Below are 15,105 nucleotides of genomic sequence, written 5' to 3' on the forward strand. Positions count from 1 at the left end.
CACTGTCATTATTCTGAATTCTTTTTCTGGAAGGTTGCCTATCTCCACTTCATTTAGTTGTTTTTATGGGGTTTTATCTTGTTCCTTCATCTGGTACATAGCCCTCTGCCTTTTCATCTTGTCTTTCTGTGAATGTGGTTTTGGTTCCACAGGCTGCAGGATTGTAGTTCTTCTTGCTTCTGCTGTGTGCCCTCTGGTGGATGAGGCTGTCTAAGAGGCTTTGCAAGTTTCCTGATGGGAGGGACTGGTGATGGGTAGAGCTCAGTAAGACTTTAATCTGCTTCTCTACTGATGGGTGGGGCTGGGTTCCCTCCCTGTTGGTTGTTTGGCCTGAGGCCACCCAACACTGGAGCCTACCCAGCTCTTTGGTGGGGCTAATGGTGGACTCTGGGAGGGCTCATGCCAAGGAGTACTTCCCATAACTTCTGCTGCCAGTGTCCTTGTCCTCACGGTGAGCCACAGCCACACCCTGCCTCTGCAGGAGACCCTCCAACACTAGCAGATAGGTCTTATTCAGTCTCCTATGGGGTCACTGCTCCTTCCCCTGGTCCCAGTGCGCACACTACTTTGTGTGTGACTTCCAAGAGTGGAGTCTCTGTTTCCCCCAGTCCTGTCGAAGTCCTGCAGTCAAATCCCGTTAGCCTTCAAAGTCTGATGCTCTAGGAATTCCTCCTCCTGTTGCTGGACCCCCAGGTCGGGAAGCCTGATGTGGGGCTTAGAACCTTCTCTCCAGTGGGTGGACTTCTGTGGTATAAGTGTTCTTATATAAGTTTGTGAGTCACCTATCCAGCAGTTATGGGATTTGATTTTATTGTGATTGCACCCCTCCTACTGTCTCATTTGCTTCTCCTTTGTCTTTGGAAGTGGGGTATCTTTTTTGGTGATTTCCAGAGTCTTCCTGTCGGTGATCTTTCAACAGTTAGTTGTGATTCCGGTGCTCTCACAAGATGGGGTGAGAGCACATCCTTCTTCTCTGCCATCTTGAACTGATCTCTCCATAACCATCATTTTTAAATGAGAAATTCAGTCCCAAGTGATTAACCTAAAGCTATATAAGTAATTTACATCTATTTTATAGAGTTAATTTTACTGTGACTTTTAATTAATAATTCTAGCTTTAAAATATAAAATTCTTCAAGAATAACGTGATAATCTCTGGTGTTTATTGTAAAACAATAATGTTTTTACATATAGCCAGGGATAAGGTTGACCCTTTATAAACACTACTAAGAATGTTCAAGTTATAGGTAAATGGTACAAAAGAACTCTAAATATAAAAATTCACAATTAAAAATTGGTTTTATCAATTTTTTGTCATTAAATCTAAACAAAAGTTTTGAAACAAAGGCAAATATTGAAATATTTACTGTAATTGAAGAGTGAAATATAAGTGTATAAGTGTTCATAATATTTAATTTTTTCGGTGTTGTTCTCTCTCAAGTTGGATGATTATTAGAACAATCCCTAATCTTTAGAATAAATTCAAACATTATATTTAGAGATATTTAGCATATTTCTTACATCTGTTTTGGTGATGTAGACAATGTTTTTTTGTTCTGCTTTTTTTTTCTTAAATAGTGTATTTAAAAAGTTATCCTGGGTTTGTCTGTCTATGGTGATACTCACTCATGCCTTAAAAACACTCCATAGAAATTGGGATTGGGAGTCTGAATATACACTGTTTATGTCAGCCTTGAAGGTAAAGTATTATTCAGAATATGTCATCAATTTTTTCTTATAGCCATCCCTGATACAGTGTTTTAACTTTACTTTTAACTAGGCAATTAACTGTCAATGTTAAGTATTTAAGTACCAAAAAATTAATAAAAAGAATTTGTTCTTTGTATAATATATACCATGAATAGTGCCCTGACTAGTACTTATGTGTATGTCTAGAGCATATGTGAATAATTGCACAAATGCTATACTGCTGTTAGACACTCAAATGATAAAATGTTTAAATATGAATGCTTTGTTTCTTTGGTTCTTAAGGTGTACCTTTTTATTTATTTATTTATTTTTACCTTTTAACGTCTCTGAAATCAGAATAAATCTTACAGTAAAAGGCATTTTACAATTAATTAGTGACCTTTTTTCTTTCTTAATGGTACATAAAATAATAGTGAGCCTTATAATTGATGGCATCTTAGATTGAATGAAATAAAATACATGGCAAAAAATGGTGCCCTTCCATATGGAGAATAACCAATGGTTATAATACTATAGGAAAGATAGGAACTGACAGAAAGGACTGATACTGCATTTTTATAGAATGGACAGCATAAATGAGAATAAGTCACAAAATTTGTTTTCTGCAAAAGTTATAAGCAGTGATTTTTTTTTCAGATGCTCCCTCTCTTCAAATCTCTAAATTCTTAACTTCCTTTAGGCTGTTTCTGTACTCGCCAGGGTTCCCATTACCATGATAGACTACATAAATAGTTTTATGTCGAGCCTCAAAATAAGTCATCAGTGCAGTGTTTAAACATATTCACTTGTTCAAATTCTGTCTTTCCCAAAAGAACATAAATAATAGAGCAGGAGTTTTCAAACAGTTCTATGTTTTGATGAAATAAAAGTTTTAGTAAAATTTTAATATGTAAAGTAGATAAACTGTGGTTTTAGTATTTTAATGTTGAAAGGGAGGAGAGGGTAAACTTCATGAAGCAGTGTTCTTTTGAATTCTTCCTTATCTCCATGGAACACTCCATTCCTAATAACATACCAAACAGATATCCATGTTAATTAGAGTTGTATGTATACATGCACACACACATATATATATATATATATATATATATATACACATTTTTTTTTTCTGGGAGAAATCGGAATGATTATTTTCCAGTTTTATTGAGATATAATTGACATATAACTTTGTCTTTAAGGTGTACAATATAATGATTATATGCATGTGTGTGTGTATATATATAAAATGACTACCAGAATAAGTTAACATCCATCACCTCATATAGTTACAATTTGTTTTCTTGTGATGAGAACTTTTAAGATCTACTCTGTTACCAACTTTCAAATATGCAATACAGTATTGTTAACTATAGTCACCATGCTGTACATTACATCCTCAGACCTTACTTATCTTATAACTAGAAGTTTGTACCTTTTTACCCACTTCATCTGTTCATGGACATTTCTGTGGAGTACTCCATTCCTAATAGTAAAGCAAACAAAATCTGTGTTACTTAGACTCTTTTTTTTAAATTTAACTAATTTCTATCTGTACTTCCGTATTTAAGGTAAATAAAAATAATGCCAAGTTATGGAATAATGTGGGTCATGCTCTGGAAAATGAAAAGAACTTTGAGAGAGCTTTGAAATACTTCTTACAGGCTACCCATGTTCAGCCAGGTAAGCATTATAAACTAATAAAGCTATTATGGTAGTTTATTTTCTTTTTAAAAACATGATTATATTTGTGGAAAAGAGGTAGAGTTTATTTTCAATCTTTATTCCAACTGACTGGAATGGTACAGTGTTTGGTGCTGGCTTATTTTTGAATTGGATTGTATGTTAGAGCTATTTATATCAGACATTTAAGGAGTCTTTTTTTAAACAGAGTTGTTGGGTGGCACTGATGAGCAATTTTGGTGAAGGGATAGATGCAAAAGCTTGATAGTAGTGAGTTTGAGAGAGTGGGAGAAGAATAATTGGAGACAGTTGATATTAAAAACTCTTTTAAAAGGTGTTGATAAGAAATGTTGGTGCTGAGTATGGATGGGGTCAAGAGAGGGTAGTAGGATGATGGGTTTTTTTGTTTTTTGGGAATTTGGGGGGTTTTGTTTTAAGGTGAGAGAAACAAAGCATGTGTGTGACTAATCCATTGAAGCTGGGAAAAATAATAATTCAAGGTGGGGAACCAAAGTACTGGGTCAATGTCCTTGAACAGATGAGAATAGATAAATAGGATCCAGTGCTCAGGGTGAGGATTTCATTCAGTCTGCTGAACCAATAGTTACCCTGTGGTAACAGGGAAAGCAGAGTGTAGAGACATGATATAAGCAGGTGAATAATAGATGAATAGCTTCTGGAAGTTGTCCTTTGTTTGCTTCTGTTTTCTCAGTGAAGTAGAAAGTAAAATCAACAGTAGAGTGTGGGGAAGGGAGAGGAAGTGCTGGAAATCTAAGACCAGGAGAGGGTCTGAAGTAATCATCTAGGACATAGCTTCACAAACTTTAATGTACCTGTAAATCACCTGGAGATCATATGGTTCATGTTCTGATATATAGAGATTTAGAGTAGGACTTGAATTTCTGCATTCTAGTAAGTTCCTAGGTGATACTTAGCCCATGAATCACGTGTTGAGAAACAAAGATCTAGGAAAATGTATAGAGTAGGAAAATATGGTATGATTGTCAAGCAGCTCTAACACCCTACTTGAGGTTAGCAATACTTAATTACAATTAAACCAGTTGATGTGGTTAAAAGTTTTCTCCCACTACTTTATAAGTACAGTGGTACAGGCATGGAGAATTTGGTTAAACAGGATTAGAATTTTGTCAGATGTGTATTACTAAACAAACGGATAAGGGAATATTGAGACACAACCGAAGCTGGTTATGAAGGGATGTGAGAGAGGATGAAAGATGAGGAAAAGGTGATTAGATCAGTCATTTATAGATCTGAAAAATTGTTGGTGTCTGAGTAGGGTCTAGCTAGAGCATTTTTAGTTTTCAGTGTTCCAGGATATGTACCAAACATGGCCACCAGCTACCAAGTACAATTATTACTTTCCATTCAGTATGATGACCCAAAAGCACTTCCCCACACACACATTTCTAAATGTACTCAGAGGGGTGGGGAGTGGTGGGCAGTGCCCCCTATATTTCGACTAGATATGACTGTGGCCATTGAACTGACTAGTTAAAGGAGAATGGAGGTAAAAATTATTGGAAGAAAGGATATCAAGGCAACTATTGGAAGATACATCTATATAGATTTTGAAATTACTAAGAATTTTGACAACTGTGTGATGTTGGAAAGAACAAGGAACCAGGGGCTATATATGAGATTGGTGACTGCAATAAGGAGAGATAGTGGATAATAGAGTTTCGTGATCTGAAATTCAGAGATGAGTGATTTTAAGGAATTACAGTGGTCTGGAAGTGGTAAGGATCAAGGAGGACACCTAACACCAGGCCCAGTGTTGCAAGAGATAAGAAAAAGACCACAGTCACGACTTGGAAAAGCTGCCAGTGTCCCCAAGGCAAAGCCAAATTCCAGTTAGAGAATGTTGTAGAAATATATAACTGACGGTCTAGCTGTCTTTCCAATTTTATGTCCCCTGGCTCTTCATGTAGTTTAGTTTTTCTTGAAATCTAGGGTACATGTCATGAGCTTCCTCACCTCTTTGCATTTGTTCGTGTTCTTCCTTGAGCCTAGAATTCCTCCCTTCTCCTTTCCTTCCCATCCACCTTCTACCATACCCTACTGATCTTTTGCAACCCATCTCACATGGCTTCTTTTCTAAACAAAACAAAAAAGACCCCTCCTATCTTTCCAGTTAGAAGCAAATATTTCTCCTCTTCAAGACTCCTTACAACTTTTGTATCTTTTCTGTGATATTTGTTATTTAAATGTTCGTTTAAAATATTTATTTATTTAAAATATCTATGTATTTAAACTGAGGAACTTCCTAGGGGCAGCATGAACATCTGATTCATCTTCATAGGCCCTGCATCATCTAGCATAGTCTTACACACAGTCAGTGGTCACTAACTGTGGCAGTTTCAATTCATTGCTTTCTGAAGCCTTTTAGGTTCATTCTGGGAGTTTTTAAAAAGAGAAGCAAAGTCATCTTTATGTCAGACACACAGGGACCTGGAGACTTAGAAGACGATATTTAGGCCCCTTCAGCCCTATCTTTCCCATTTCTAAGCTGGGACAGTAATTTCTATCTCATTGTATTGTTGTCAGGATGAAATGAAATCGTGTTGGTGGGTGGGTGTGATTGTGGATGTTTAGTTTAAAATCATTTTTCCTCTCATTGTCAGTTGTCACTTTTGGCTGTTTTTAAGATACTTACTTGAACCTATCTCCTTTAGTTAGTATGACTTCCTACCATACTCTCAAAATTGCTGTCTCTAATAAACAGTGGGCTAGGAAAACAGGCAAATCATTTTATTACAATTTATTATGAAAAAGTACATAATCTTGGAAAAATTGAATTTGTCATTCAGAGACTTCTTGGCTCATTCTGTGTTTTTCAGCTGTGTTCTTCATAGATAGATTTGACAGCTAAAACGACATGTAGGGAAGGAAATCAAGAGTCTTTTTTGTCCCTGTTAGATATATAGATGGAGATAGAACTGTAAGTCTGGAGATAAGGGGAATGGTCAGGACTAGAGATAAAAATTTGAAGTAACAAGCATATAGATGGTATTTAAAACCCTAGAACAGTATAGGATCACAGAGAGTAGAGATTCTTAACATTTAAAGTAGCTTAAAAAAAAAAAAGACATTCAGTCTGAAGGCTTTTCTTGCTTAGCCAGAATAAGAATATAAACTATACAATGGTCTTTGACCAGGCGACATGAATGTCATGTTAGACAAACAGTTGATTACGGTCTTTTGTTTGTTTTGATGGTTACAAGTTTTTTTTAAAAATCTATTCACAAGATAAAATTTTTGCAAATTGAATTACAGTTTCCATAAACACCTTTGTAAGACGAAGGTAGGTTTTTCTCGAGAAACACCAGTTTCTCCAAGGTTTATTTTTGCCTTAAAATCAGTGATTTCATTTTTATCTAACTTCACATCTTTGAAACGAAAATAATCATGGACTTGTAGTTCAACTTTGATGCCATCAAGGTAGAAATGATTTTTAGAGTTTTCAGGAGTTTCCAGACATTTATAAATTTATCTTTTTAAATAAATTGACAAATTTGTGTGTAGGAAATAACTGGAAAGCAACACATATGCCTGGGCCATCAGTGTGACAATACTTAACTTCACTGTTGGTGGCTGAAGAATTATTAGGCACAGAGTTGCCTGATATTTGCCAGTCCTTGTTTACATTGAATTAAAGACAGACTGCTAGATTCAGACTGCTGTTGGTTTGGATAGGGCACTCCTAATAGCAAGATTGTTTTTTGAAATTCTGTAGCTTTTTAGTTATTCAAATGTAATTGATTTTTATATCTTGCCTGCTTTCTTACCTTTTTTTTTTGAATATAGATTTACCTTACCAGTAATGCTGTTTCCTCCTAGAATCTTAAACTTTGTAACTTATTTTAAAAATTGCTTAAAAATTATGTTTCATTTTATTAGCTGTGTTGTGTAGTTTTTTTGATGCTAAATGCTATCTAATTGCTATCTTTGTTCTTTGAGAAAGTAAGGGTGCCTTACTCTAGTGTCTGTAGTCTTCACTGATGACAGTATCTCCTTGCCATAGTTCTAAGAACCTGATTAGTAGGTAGTAATTTGCCTTGTCTTTCATCCTAATGGATAACCTCTTTTCTAAGGTTGGTTGGGGCTCCTTTCAGTAACATTTTAAATACTTACCTGACATAATTTCACTTTTATTTACTTAAACTTTCAGTTTGTTCTTTTCTTAGATTAAATTTTTACTGTATAAATAATTTTTTCAGGTTCTATATACCCTTAGTTTTTTCTGGGTAACTTTCTGATCTCTATAGTAAATGGTATAGATTTATCTGATGTTTAAAAAAAAGAGCTTAGATACACAAGGTCCTATTGTATATAGCACAGGAAACTATATTAGATATCCTGTGATAAACCATAATGGAAAAGAATGTATATATGTATAACTGAGTCACTTTGCTGTACAGCAGGAATTAACACAACGCTGTAATTCAACTGTACTTCAATAAAAAAAAATTTTTAAAGAGCTTTATAAGAGCAAAAACTCTATATGCTCTTGGTAATGCAATGTATTTCAACCTTGGCTCTACATCAGAATTGCCTCTGAAACTTTTTTAAAACATTTTTGCAATCCTATTCCTGAAGATTCTATTTTGATCGAGCTGGGTAGGGTAAGGTATCTGAATTTTCCAAAGCTACACAAGTATTCTGAATTGCAGCCAGTATTGAGAAGCCTTTTTTCTTCTTCTTTTCTTTTCTTCTTTTTTTTTTTCTTTTGGCCTGACAACTTCCTGAGACCCCATGAAATTCAGCAATATGTCCTCAAACAAGAAATCAACCTCTTTCCCCCAATCCTGTCCCCTAGTTCTCTAACTGAACCCATATGGCATCTAACAGTTTTTGTGCAGTGCACACAATTGCCAACCTGAAACATAATTTAGCAAGATCTTAGGACTGTTACTCTCCTCCTAGGGGAATGCCTAAAATATATATGCTTGGCCCCTATGTGTCCTGGGAGTTGCAGGCAGAGAACTATTCCACAATTGCAAAATCATCATCGGTGTCACAGGCAAGTAGTAATCATAATTTGAAACCTTGTCATGTCTGTTAGAGATTCATGTTGAGTAAAATTTGTCTAATTTAAGATTTCCGTTCTTTCTACCTTTATTCCAAACCTTTGAAATATTTACTGGGAAGTATATCTTAAAACTAGTGTGCAATGAACCCTCATATCTTTTTTATTTAAATTTTACATTTTTCTATCCCTGAATAAATTTGCTGAGGATTCGATATATTAAGACAACATTTTTTAAAGTTTTAATTAAATTATTTGGGAATATATCATCATTTAAGAGATCTGGGCCACTGCATCTTAAGTAATACTATAGAATCCGGATAACTTGCACTCCAACCACATTCACAAAAATTTTTAAAAACAAAGTCACAAAGTTTTTTTCACAGGCTCTTTGCCCCTATGCCACCATGGATTCATTTTCGTTATTTATAATACTTGAAATAATTCTAGTAATCATGGTGATCCTTTACACTTGTAAATCCTTTTTGCTTTTGAGTGAATTCCAAAGCTATGTGATTAAGGAAATAGGAGTAAGCCTTAGTATAGGATAGTAAAATATAGTGGAAAAAAAAGATGTAAATTTAATCATTACCTTTATTTCTCCCCTCTCATATCTTAACCCTTCCAGGAGCCATTCAAATAGTTTTTTCATGTTATATGTGTGTTTTCTGTTCTTATGGTACTTTATTTAATAATTTTCTAGTGTAGCCTTGCTCATAAGTTATAATAAGTTGTGTTAGAAGAGCTTTAAGGAGGAAGCAGGACCTATTGCCTCCTTTTGCATTCTTTTGCTTTAGTGTGTTTGTTGCTAGAAACATGTTTTCTTAGTAGTTTACATTGAATACTATTTAGTGTATTTGCCAACAAATGATTTTTTTTTAATTTTAGATGATATTGGTGCCCACATGAATGTAGGAAGAACTTATAAAAATTTAAATAGAACCAAAGCAGCTGAAGAATCTTATATGATGGCTAAGTCGCTGATGCCTCAAGTAAGTAGTTATAAATTATTTCTGTTGTGTCATGTTTGCTAGATGTCCATATTGAATAGAATTATCCAAATGGAAAATCCTTATCTAGTCTTCAGTTTGTTGATATTAAAAGTAAGTTGTCGGGCTTCCCTGGTGGCGCAGTGGTTGCGAGTCCGCCTGCCGATGCAGGGGACACGGGTTCGTGCCCCGATCCGGGAAGAGCCCGCATGCCATGGAGCGGCTCGGCCCGTGAGCCATGGCCGCTGAGCCTGCGCGTCCGGAGCCTGTGCTCCGCAACGGGAGAGGCCACAACAGTGAGAGGCCCGCATACCAAAAAAAAAAAAAAAAAAAAGTAAGTTGTCCAGTGAACCATCTATTACTGTAAGTGTTATAAAAGATTACATTTACTTTTATAGCTCACTTAATTAAAATTTATAATCTGTGAAAACCAAATTATGATATTATGAATTTCAGATATTTTTGATTACAAGTTATTTATGAGTTAAGTGACTTTAAATGAAAAGAATTTTATTTATGTGCAGTAAGCACTAAATTCAACATTACTCCTATCAACAAATAAATGAAGAAAACAGAGTGATAAAATGAGTGGATACATCTCTGTTGCTGTCTTGTGCCCATCATTTGCTATAATGTCACAAGTACAAGATTTCTTGGATATCCACAATACAAAGTCAAAGTTAGAAAATCTGATACTGCCCTTGGCCAGCTAGCTGTGTGTAATCTGCAAAGATAGTTTACCCTGGGCTACAGTTTTCTCAATTGTAGTTTATATTAATACTGTATTAATAACAGTAGTAATATTGAAATGTTTTGACAGTTTGCTAAATGTTTTAAAAACAGAGTTGGACCACATGATACATTAAGAATTATTTCAGTCCTAAGATCCTAAAGTTAAATTGTGTTCAATAAAGATTTTTATCAGATATAATTTATTATGTTCATTGAGAATTTGGGTTCATATATATTATATATAATAACCTTTACTTAACCCAAATAATCAGTTAATTAGAGAATTTTATTTCCTAACTCCACCAAACAAGTGAGGGTTTAGTATAGCTCTGAAGTAAAATTAACTACCCTGTTACCACAACCAGGAAATATTTTGCTGACAACGTGAAAGCTGACATGGTGTAACAAATACAGTAGACTAAGAGAAAAGATCCAAGTTCTATTCCTGGTCTGACTCAAACATACTAAGGGACCTTAGCCTCTAGAAGTTCTGATTTCTATGACTTCATAAAATAATACATATATGAAAATCTAACAGTAGTCTATTGAGCTGGCATGAATGAAAAAATACAACCTTCATTGCTACTAAACATTAATTATTTTACTTACATTTTGTGGATACTGCAGATTATTTCACATTTTTTATGTATTATTTTAGTATTGCAGTGTATCTTTTTATGTTCTATGTAAATTTTAAATAAAACACTAGGACTACTTCAGATTTTATTTGATACTGAAATGTCAAATTATAAAAACACTTTTTTTTTTAACAGATTATTCCTGGTAAAAAATATGCAGCCAGAATTGCACCTAACCACTTAAATGTTTACATTAATCTGGCCAACCTGATACGAGCAAATGAGTCCCGACTGGAAGAAGCGGATCAGCTGTACCGACAAGCGATAAGCATGAGACCCGACTTCAAGCAGGCTTACATTAGCAGGTGTTGTAGTTTGCTTTAGGCTTTCACTATAGAAGATTAAAGCTGCATCTGCATATACTTTTAAGCTATTTTGACTAATTTGGCTTTTTTTCTTCTTCTAGTAAATCTTAGCAACCAAGAGCATAGAAATATAGCCTGTTTTAGACTAACAAATTTAATTGATTGGATTTTAAATTGACAGGGGAGTCCATAACTTATAATAGCAAACTTAGGTTTATTTATACAAAAGGAAGGGTAGGAAAAGCTCCTCTTTAATTTCATTTGCTTCTCATCACCAAATTCATTTTTATTTAAAACAGCTGAAATTTACCTTTTATAATTCTTAATTGTTACAAAATAATTAAGTTATTTTTACAAGAAGTTATTCTTAATTATTATAGAATAATTAAGAAATCATTGTATAATTAAGAAATCATTATATATAAAATTAGTTAAGAAATAATTATATAATATCGAACTCTCAAGAACTTTCTTAAATTAGTACTGAGAATTGACTGGTTATTGTTACTACAAAGAAACTTTTTAGTTGCCAGTAAAAAAATTTTTTCAGTACATGTTAGAACTTGATATATTTTCTCATGTAAGTCTTATCATTTGTATTGTACCTGAGGAAAATTTTATGTTAAACTTTGTTTTGCAGCCTGCTCCAGAAACCTAATTATAATTTGTCACATTGTTTATTTGGGGAAAATGCATTCAGAATTTAAGTTTTTGAAATAAAATCCGTTCATAGCTGGAAGCTGTCTTTGTTCAGCCTTATCTAGTACTTGCTGAGATTCACAAGTTTACTGGGGTTGTATCTATAAATAAATAAAACCTGTCATATGTTAATTTATAAAGAATAATCTCTGCATTAAAAAAATCACATTTTGGACACTTATTCTAGAAATTGGGAATATTAATAGTTTATTTTATTTCATGCCTATGCTAACACTTCAGGAAAGAGTAGTATTATAATAAAAGTAACTCATTTCAGTACTTAAACTGATTTGCACATATGTAAAAATGACTTTTTTAAGCTCTGTAACAGAAAATGTAACCGTATTAGAATGATTTGTAAAATGATTTTCAAACTGTGATTAGTTCCAGATGTGTTCCTCAAAAGTATCTGCAGGTGGCACTGTTGACCTTGCATCCTACCAGATCGGCTTTTTAAATTCCTTTTTTTTTTTAATGAATGGTCATTTTATAGGAATACATCGAAGAAAACTAATTTTAAGGGGTAAACAATTTCTTATGTTCTGCTTTTTGTATAGTGAGACATTGCTAACAGATTTGAATACTGGAATTTCCCCATCACTACTATATTTATATTCCTTCTTCAAATGCTGTTACTTCATCTCCTGACAAATTGATCTCCCACTCTAGTTGGTATCATTTTTCTGATGTAGACTAGTCTGCTGTTTTTCAAGATATATTCAAAGAATATATTTTCTCTGTTCCCCTTTCTTGGATACCTCCCGACATCTTACCCCCTAGCGTCAGTCATGCTTTCTCCTTCTTTAATAATATTTGAAAACGTATCAAGCCAAATTTGCTAAACTAATGTGTTCAGGTTTAAGGACAGTTCATTATTTTTAAAAGAAAATTTTAAGAACCTATGTTAAAAGGAAAGCTGTGAATATGTGGAAAAACTTAAAACTTGTGAAAAATAGTATCTATAGACTGACATGATAATGTAAGTAAAGCTTGTGTTTGATTTTTCCACAGAGGAGAATTGCTTTTAAAAATGAATAAACCTGTCAAAGCAAAAGAAGCATATCTTAAAGCACTAGAGCTGGACAGAAACAATGCAGATCTTTGGTACAACTTGGCGATTGTTCATATTGAACTTAAAGAACCAAATGAAGCCCTAAAAAACTTTAATCATGCTTTAGAACTAAATCCAAAGCATAAGCTAGCGTTATTCAATTCTGCCATATTAATGCAAGAATCAGGTATGTTTTTTCAAAATATTTCTATATTTAAACATATTCTAGTTTGAAATATAATAAAACCTAATGCTACCCCCAGCAAACATTTTATGAATGGATCACTTATATCAAAACTGCATAAATAATTTATAAGAAGAATATTTAAAATACTTGAAGTAAACTTTTCAAGTAATAGCCTTAACATATATGACAGTACTAATTGTTAGTTCTTCTGGTATGTTAAAACTGATTTTTCAGGCAGTCTATTAAGCAATGCCATATTTATCTATTTTGTCATTTTATTCATGGAAATATATCTTATGTATAAATATCATACTATTCAAATAATCTGAATTTGTAAAAATTTTTAGGTAATTATTTCTAGGGAGCCAAGAGCATTATATGTTTTAGACAAAATAGTATTCTATTTTCTCTTGATTTATAAGTCCTAATACTTTTGATATCATTTTGTATCCAGTTTTACTGTTTTCTGAGATGTTATTATAATTTCCTGTATTTTCTATAAATTTAGCAAAACTAAATTATTCATCACAATAAATCAGGATCTTTGTTATATTTTAGTACTGCTTCAGAAGGCAATATATATAATTTATAATCTTAATTTTTGTGTTTGGAAAAATCTCTATATTAATTGTTAGATACTTTTATAAAACGTTTGCAAAAAATGTAAGAATCATAAAATCATATTTTATAGCTAAAGAAGGCCTTTGAGTTTGTTTTTGCCAGTCATCTGTTTTGTAGATTAGAGAGTCAGAACCAAACAGATGTAATAACTACCCTAACTTTATATGGCTAGGTTAGTAACTAATCCAAGACAAGAAGCCTACTTAAGCCTACTGATTTATTTCACATTTTCTTTATTTATCATATTGTCACATAAAAGAATAGAGGAAGATCTTTATGCCTATTATTCAAAAAAGCTAAGTTTAGGAAACTAATGTTTTTGTAAAGTTAGCTAACTTTAGTAATCATGAAAGGTGCCCATTATCTGACACAAGATTGCACTCTGGGGTGTGTAGTTTTAGAAATTGAATTTTTTTGTATTTATTTGCAATAGAAATTATCTCAATAAATATTTGTTTCCTAAAACCTGATTTATATTTATAGGCTTTATATATAATGGTGTATTTTTACCTTCGAAAAGTCCTAAAAAATTTTAAATAACATACAAAAAATATCTGATTTAATAAGACTAGAACATTTTGTTTATCCAGTCATAGTTACTATTTGCAGAGCATTTTTTAATATATCTCATGTAATTATTAGAAAATTCAGTAGGTTAACCCAGACAAGTTAATAATTTGTTTAGTGCATAAAGTCATAACATTAATAGAATCAAGATTGAACATATGTTTTTATTGGCAAATCCCATGCCTCTTACTCTTAATTCTCTATTCTTCATCTACTCCCAGTTAGAATCTAAACTATCAGGAGATATTTCATCCCTTTTAGTTTGTTTTTGTTTGTTTGTTTGTTTTCGTGGTTTTTTAAACTTTTATTATTTTTTATACAGCAGGTTCTTTTTAGTTATCTATTTTATACGTATTAGTGTATACATGTCAATCCCAATCTCCCAATTCATCCCACCACCACCACCCCCCAACTTTCCCCCCTTGGTGTCCATACATTTTTCTCTACATCTCTGTCTCTATTTCTGCCTTGCAAACAGGTTCATCTGTACCATTTTTCTAGATTCCACGTATATGCGTTAATATACAATATTTGTTTTTCTCTTTCTGACTTACTTCACTCTGTATGACAGTCTCTGGGTCCATCCACATCTCTACAAATGACCCAATTTCATCCTTTTTATGGCTGAGTAATATTCCATTGTATATATCTACCACATCTTCTTTATCCATTTGCCTGTCGATGGGCATTTAGGTTGCTTCCATAACCTGGCTATTGTAAATAGCTGTGCAGTGAACATTGGGGCACATGTGTCTTTTTGAATTATGGTTTTTTCTGGGTAAATGCCCAGTAGTGGGATTGCTGGGTCACATGGTAATTCAATTTTTAGTTTTTTAAGGAACCTCCATACTGTTCTCCATAGTGGCTGTATCAATTTACATTCCCACCAACAGTGCAAGA

General features: G+C 33.4%; 1 protein-coding gene across 4 annotated transcripts in view; it reads left to right on the top strand.

Annotated features, from left to right (window-relative positions):
* Positions 1-15,105, top strand: part of TMTC3 (transmembrane O-mannosyltransferase targeting cadherins 3) — an 82,279-nt gene that overhangs the window by 45,888 nt on the left and 21,286 nt on the right. For all 4 annotated transcript variants that reach the window (XR_003680100.2, XM_028490424.2, XM_024127394.3 and 1 more), the window contains 5 exons: positions 1,579-1,699; positions 3,258-3,369; positions 9,305-9,408; positions 10,911-11,080; positions 12,791-13,017. Coding sequence is in view for 3 of the 4 variants with exons in the window: in XM_028490424.2 (XP_028346225.1) it covers positions 1,579-1,699; positions 3,258-3,369; positions 9,305-9,408; positions 10,911-11,080; positions 12,791-13,017 (734 nt within the window). In the remaining variant the exon portion in view is untranslated. The remainder of the gene's footprint in view (positions 1-1,578; positions 1,700-3,257; positions 3,370-9,304; positions 9,409-10,910; positions 11,081-12,790; positions 13,018-15,105) is intronic.

Source organism: Physeter macrocephalus, chromosome 6 (genome assembly GCF_002837175.3).
Source record: "Physeter macrocephalus isolate SW-GA chromosome 6, ASM283717v5, whole genome shotgun sequence".
Classification (NCBI taxonomy): Eukaryota; Metazoa; Chordata; class Mammalia; order Artiodactyla; family Physeteridae; genus Physeter; species Physeter macrocephalus.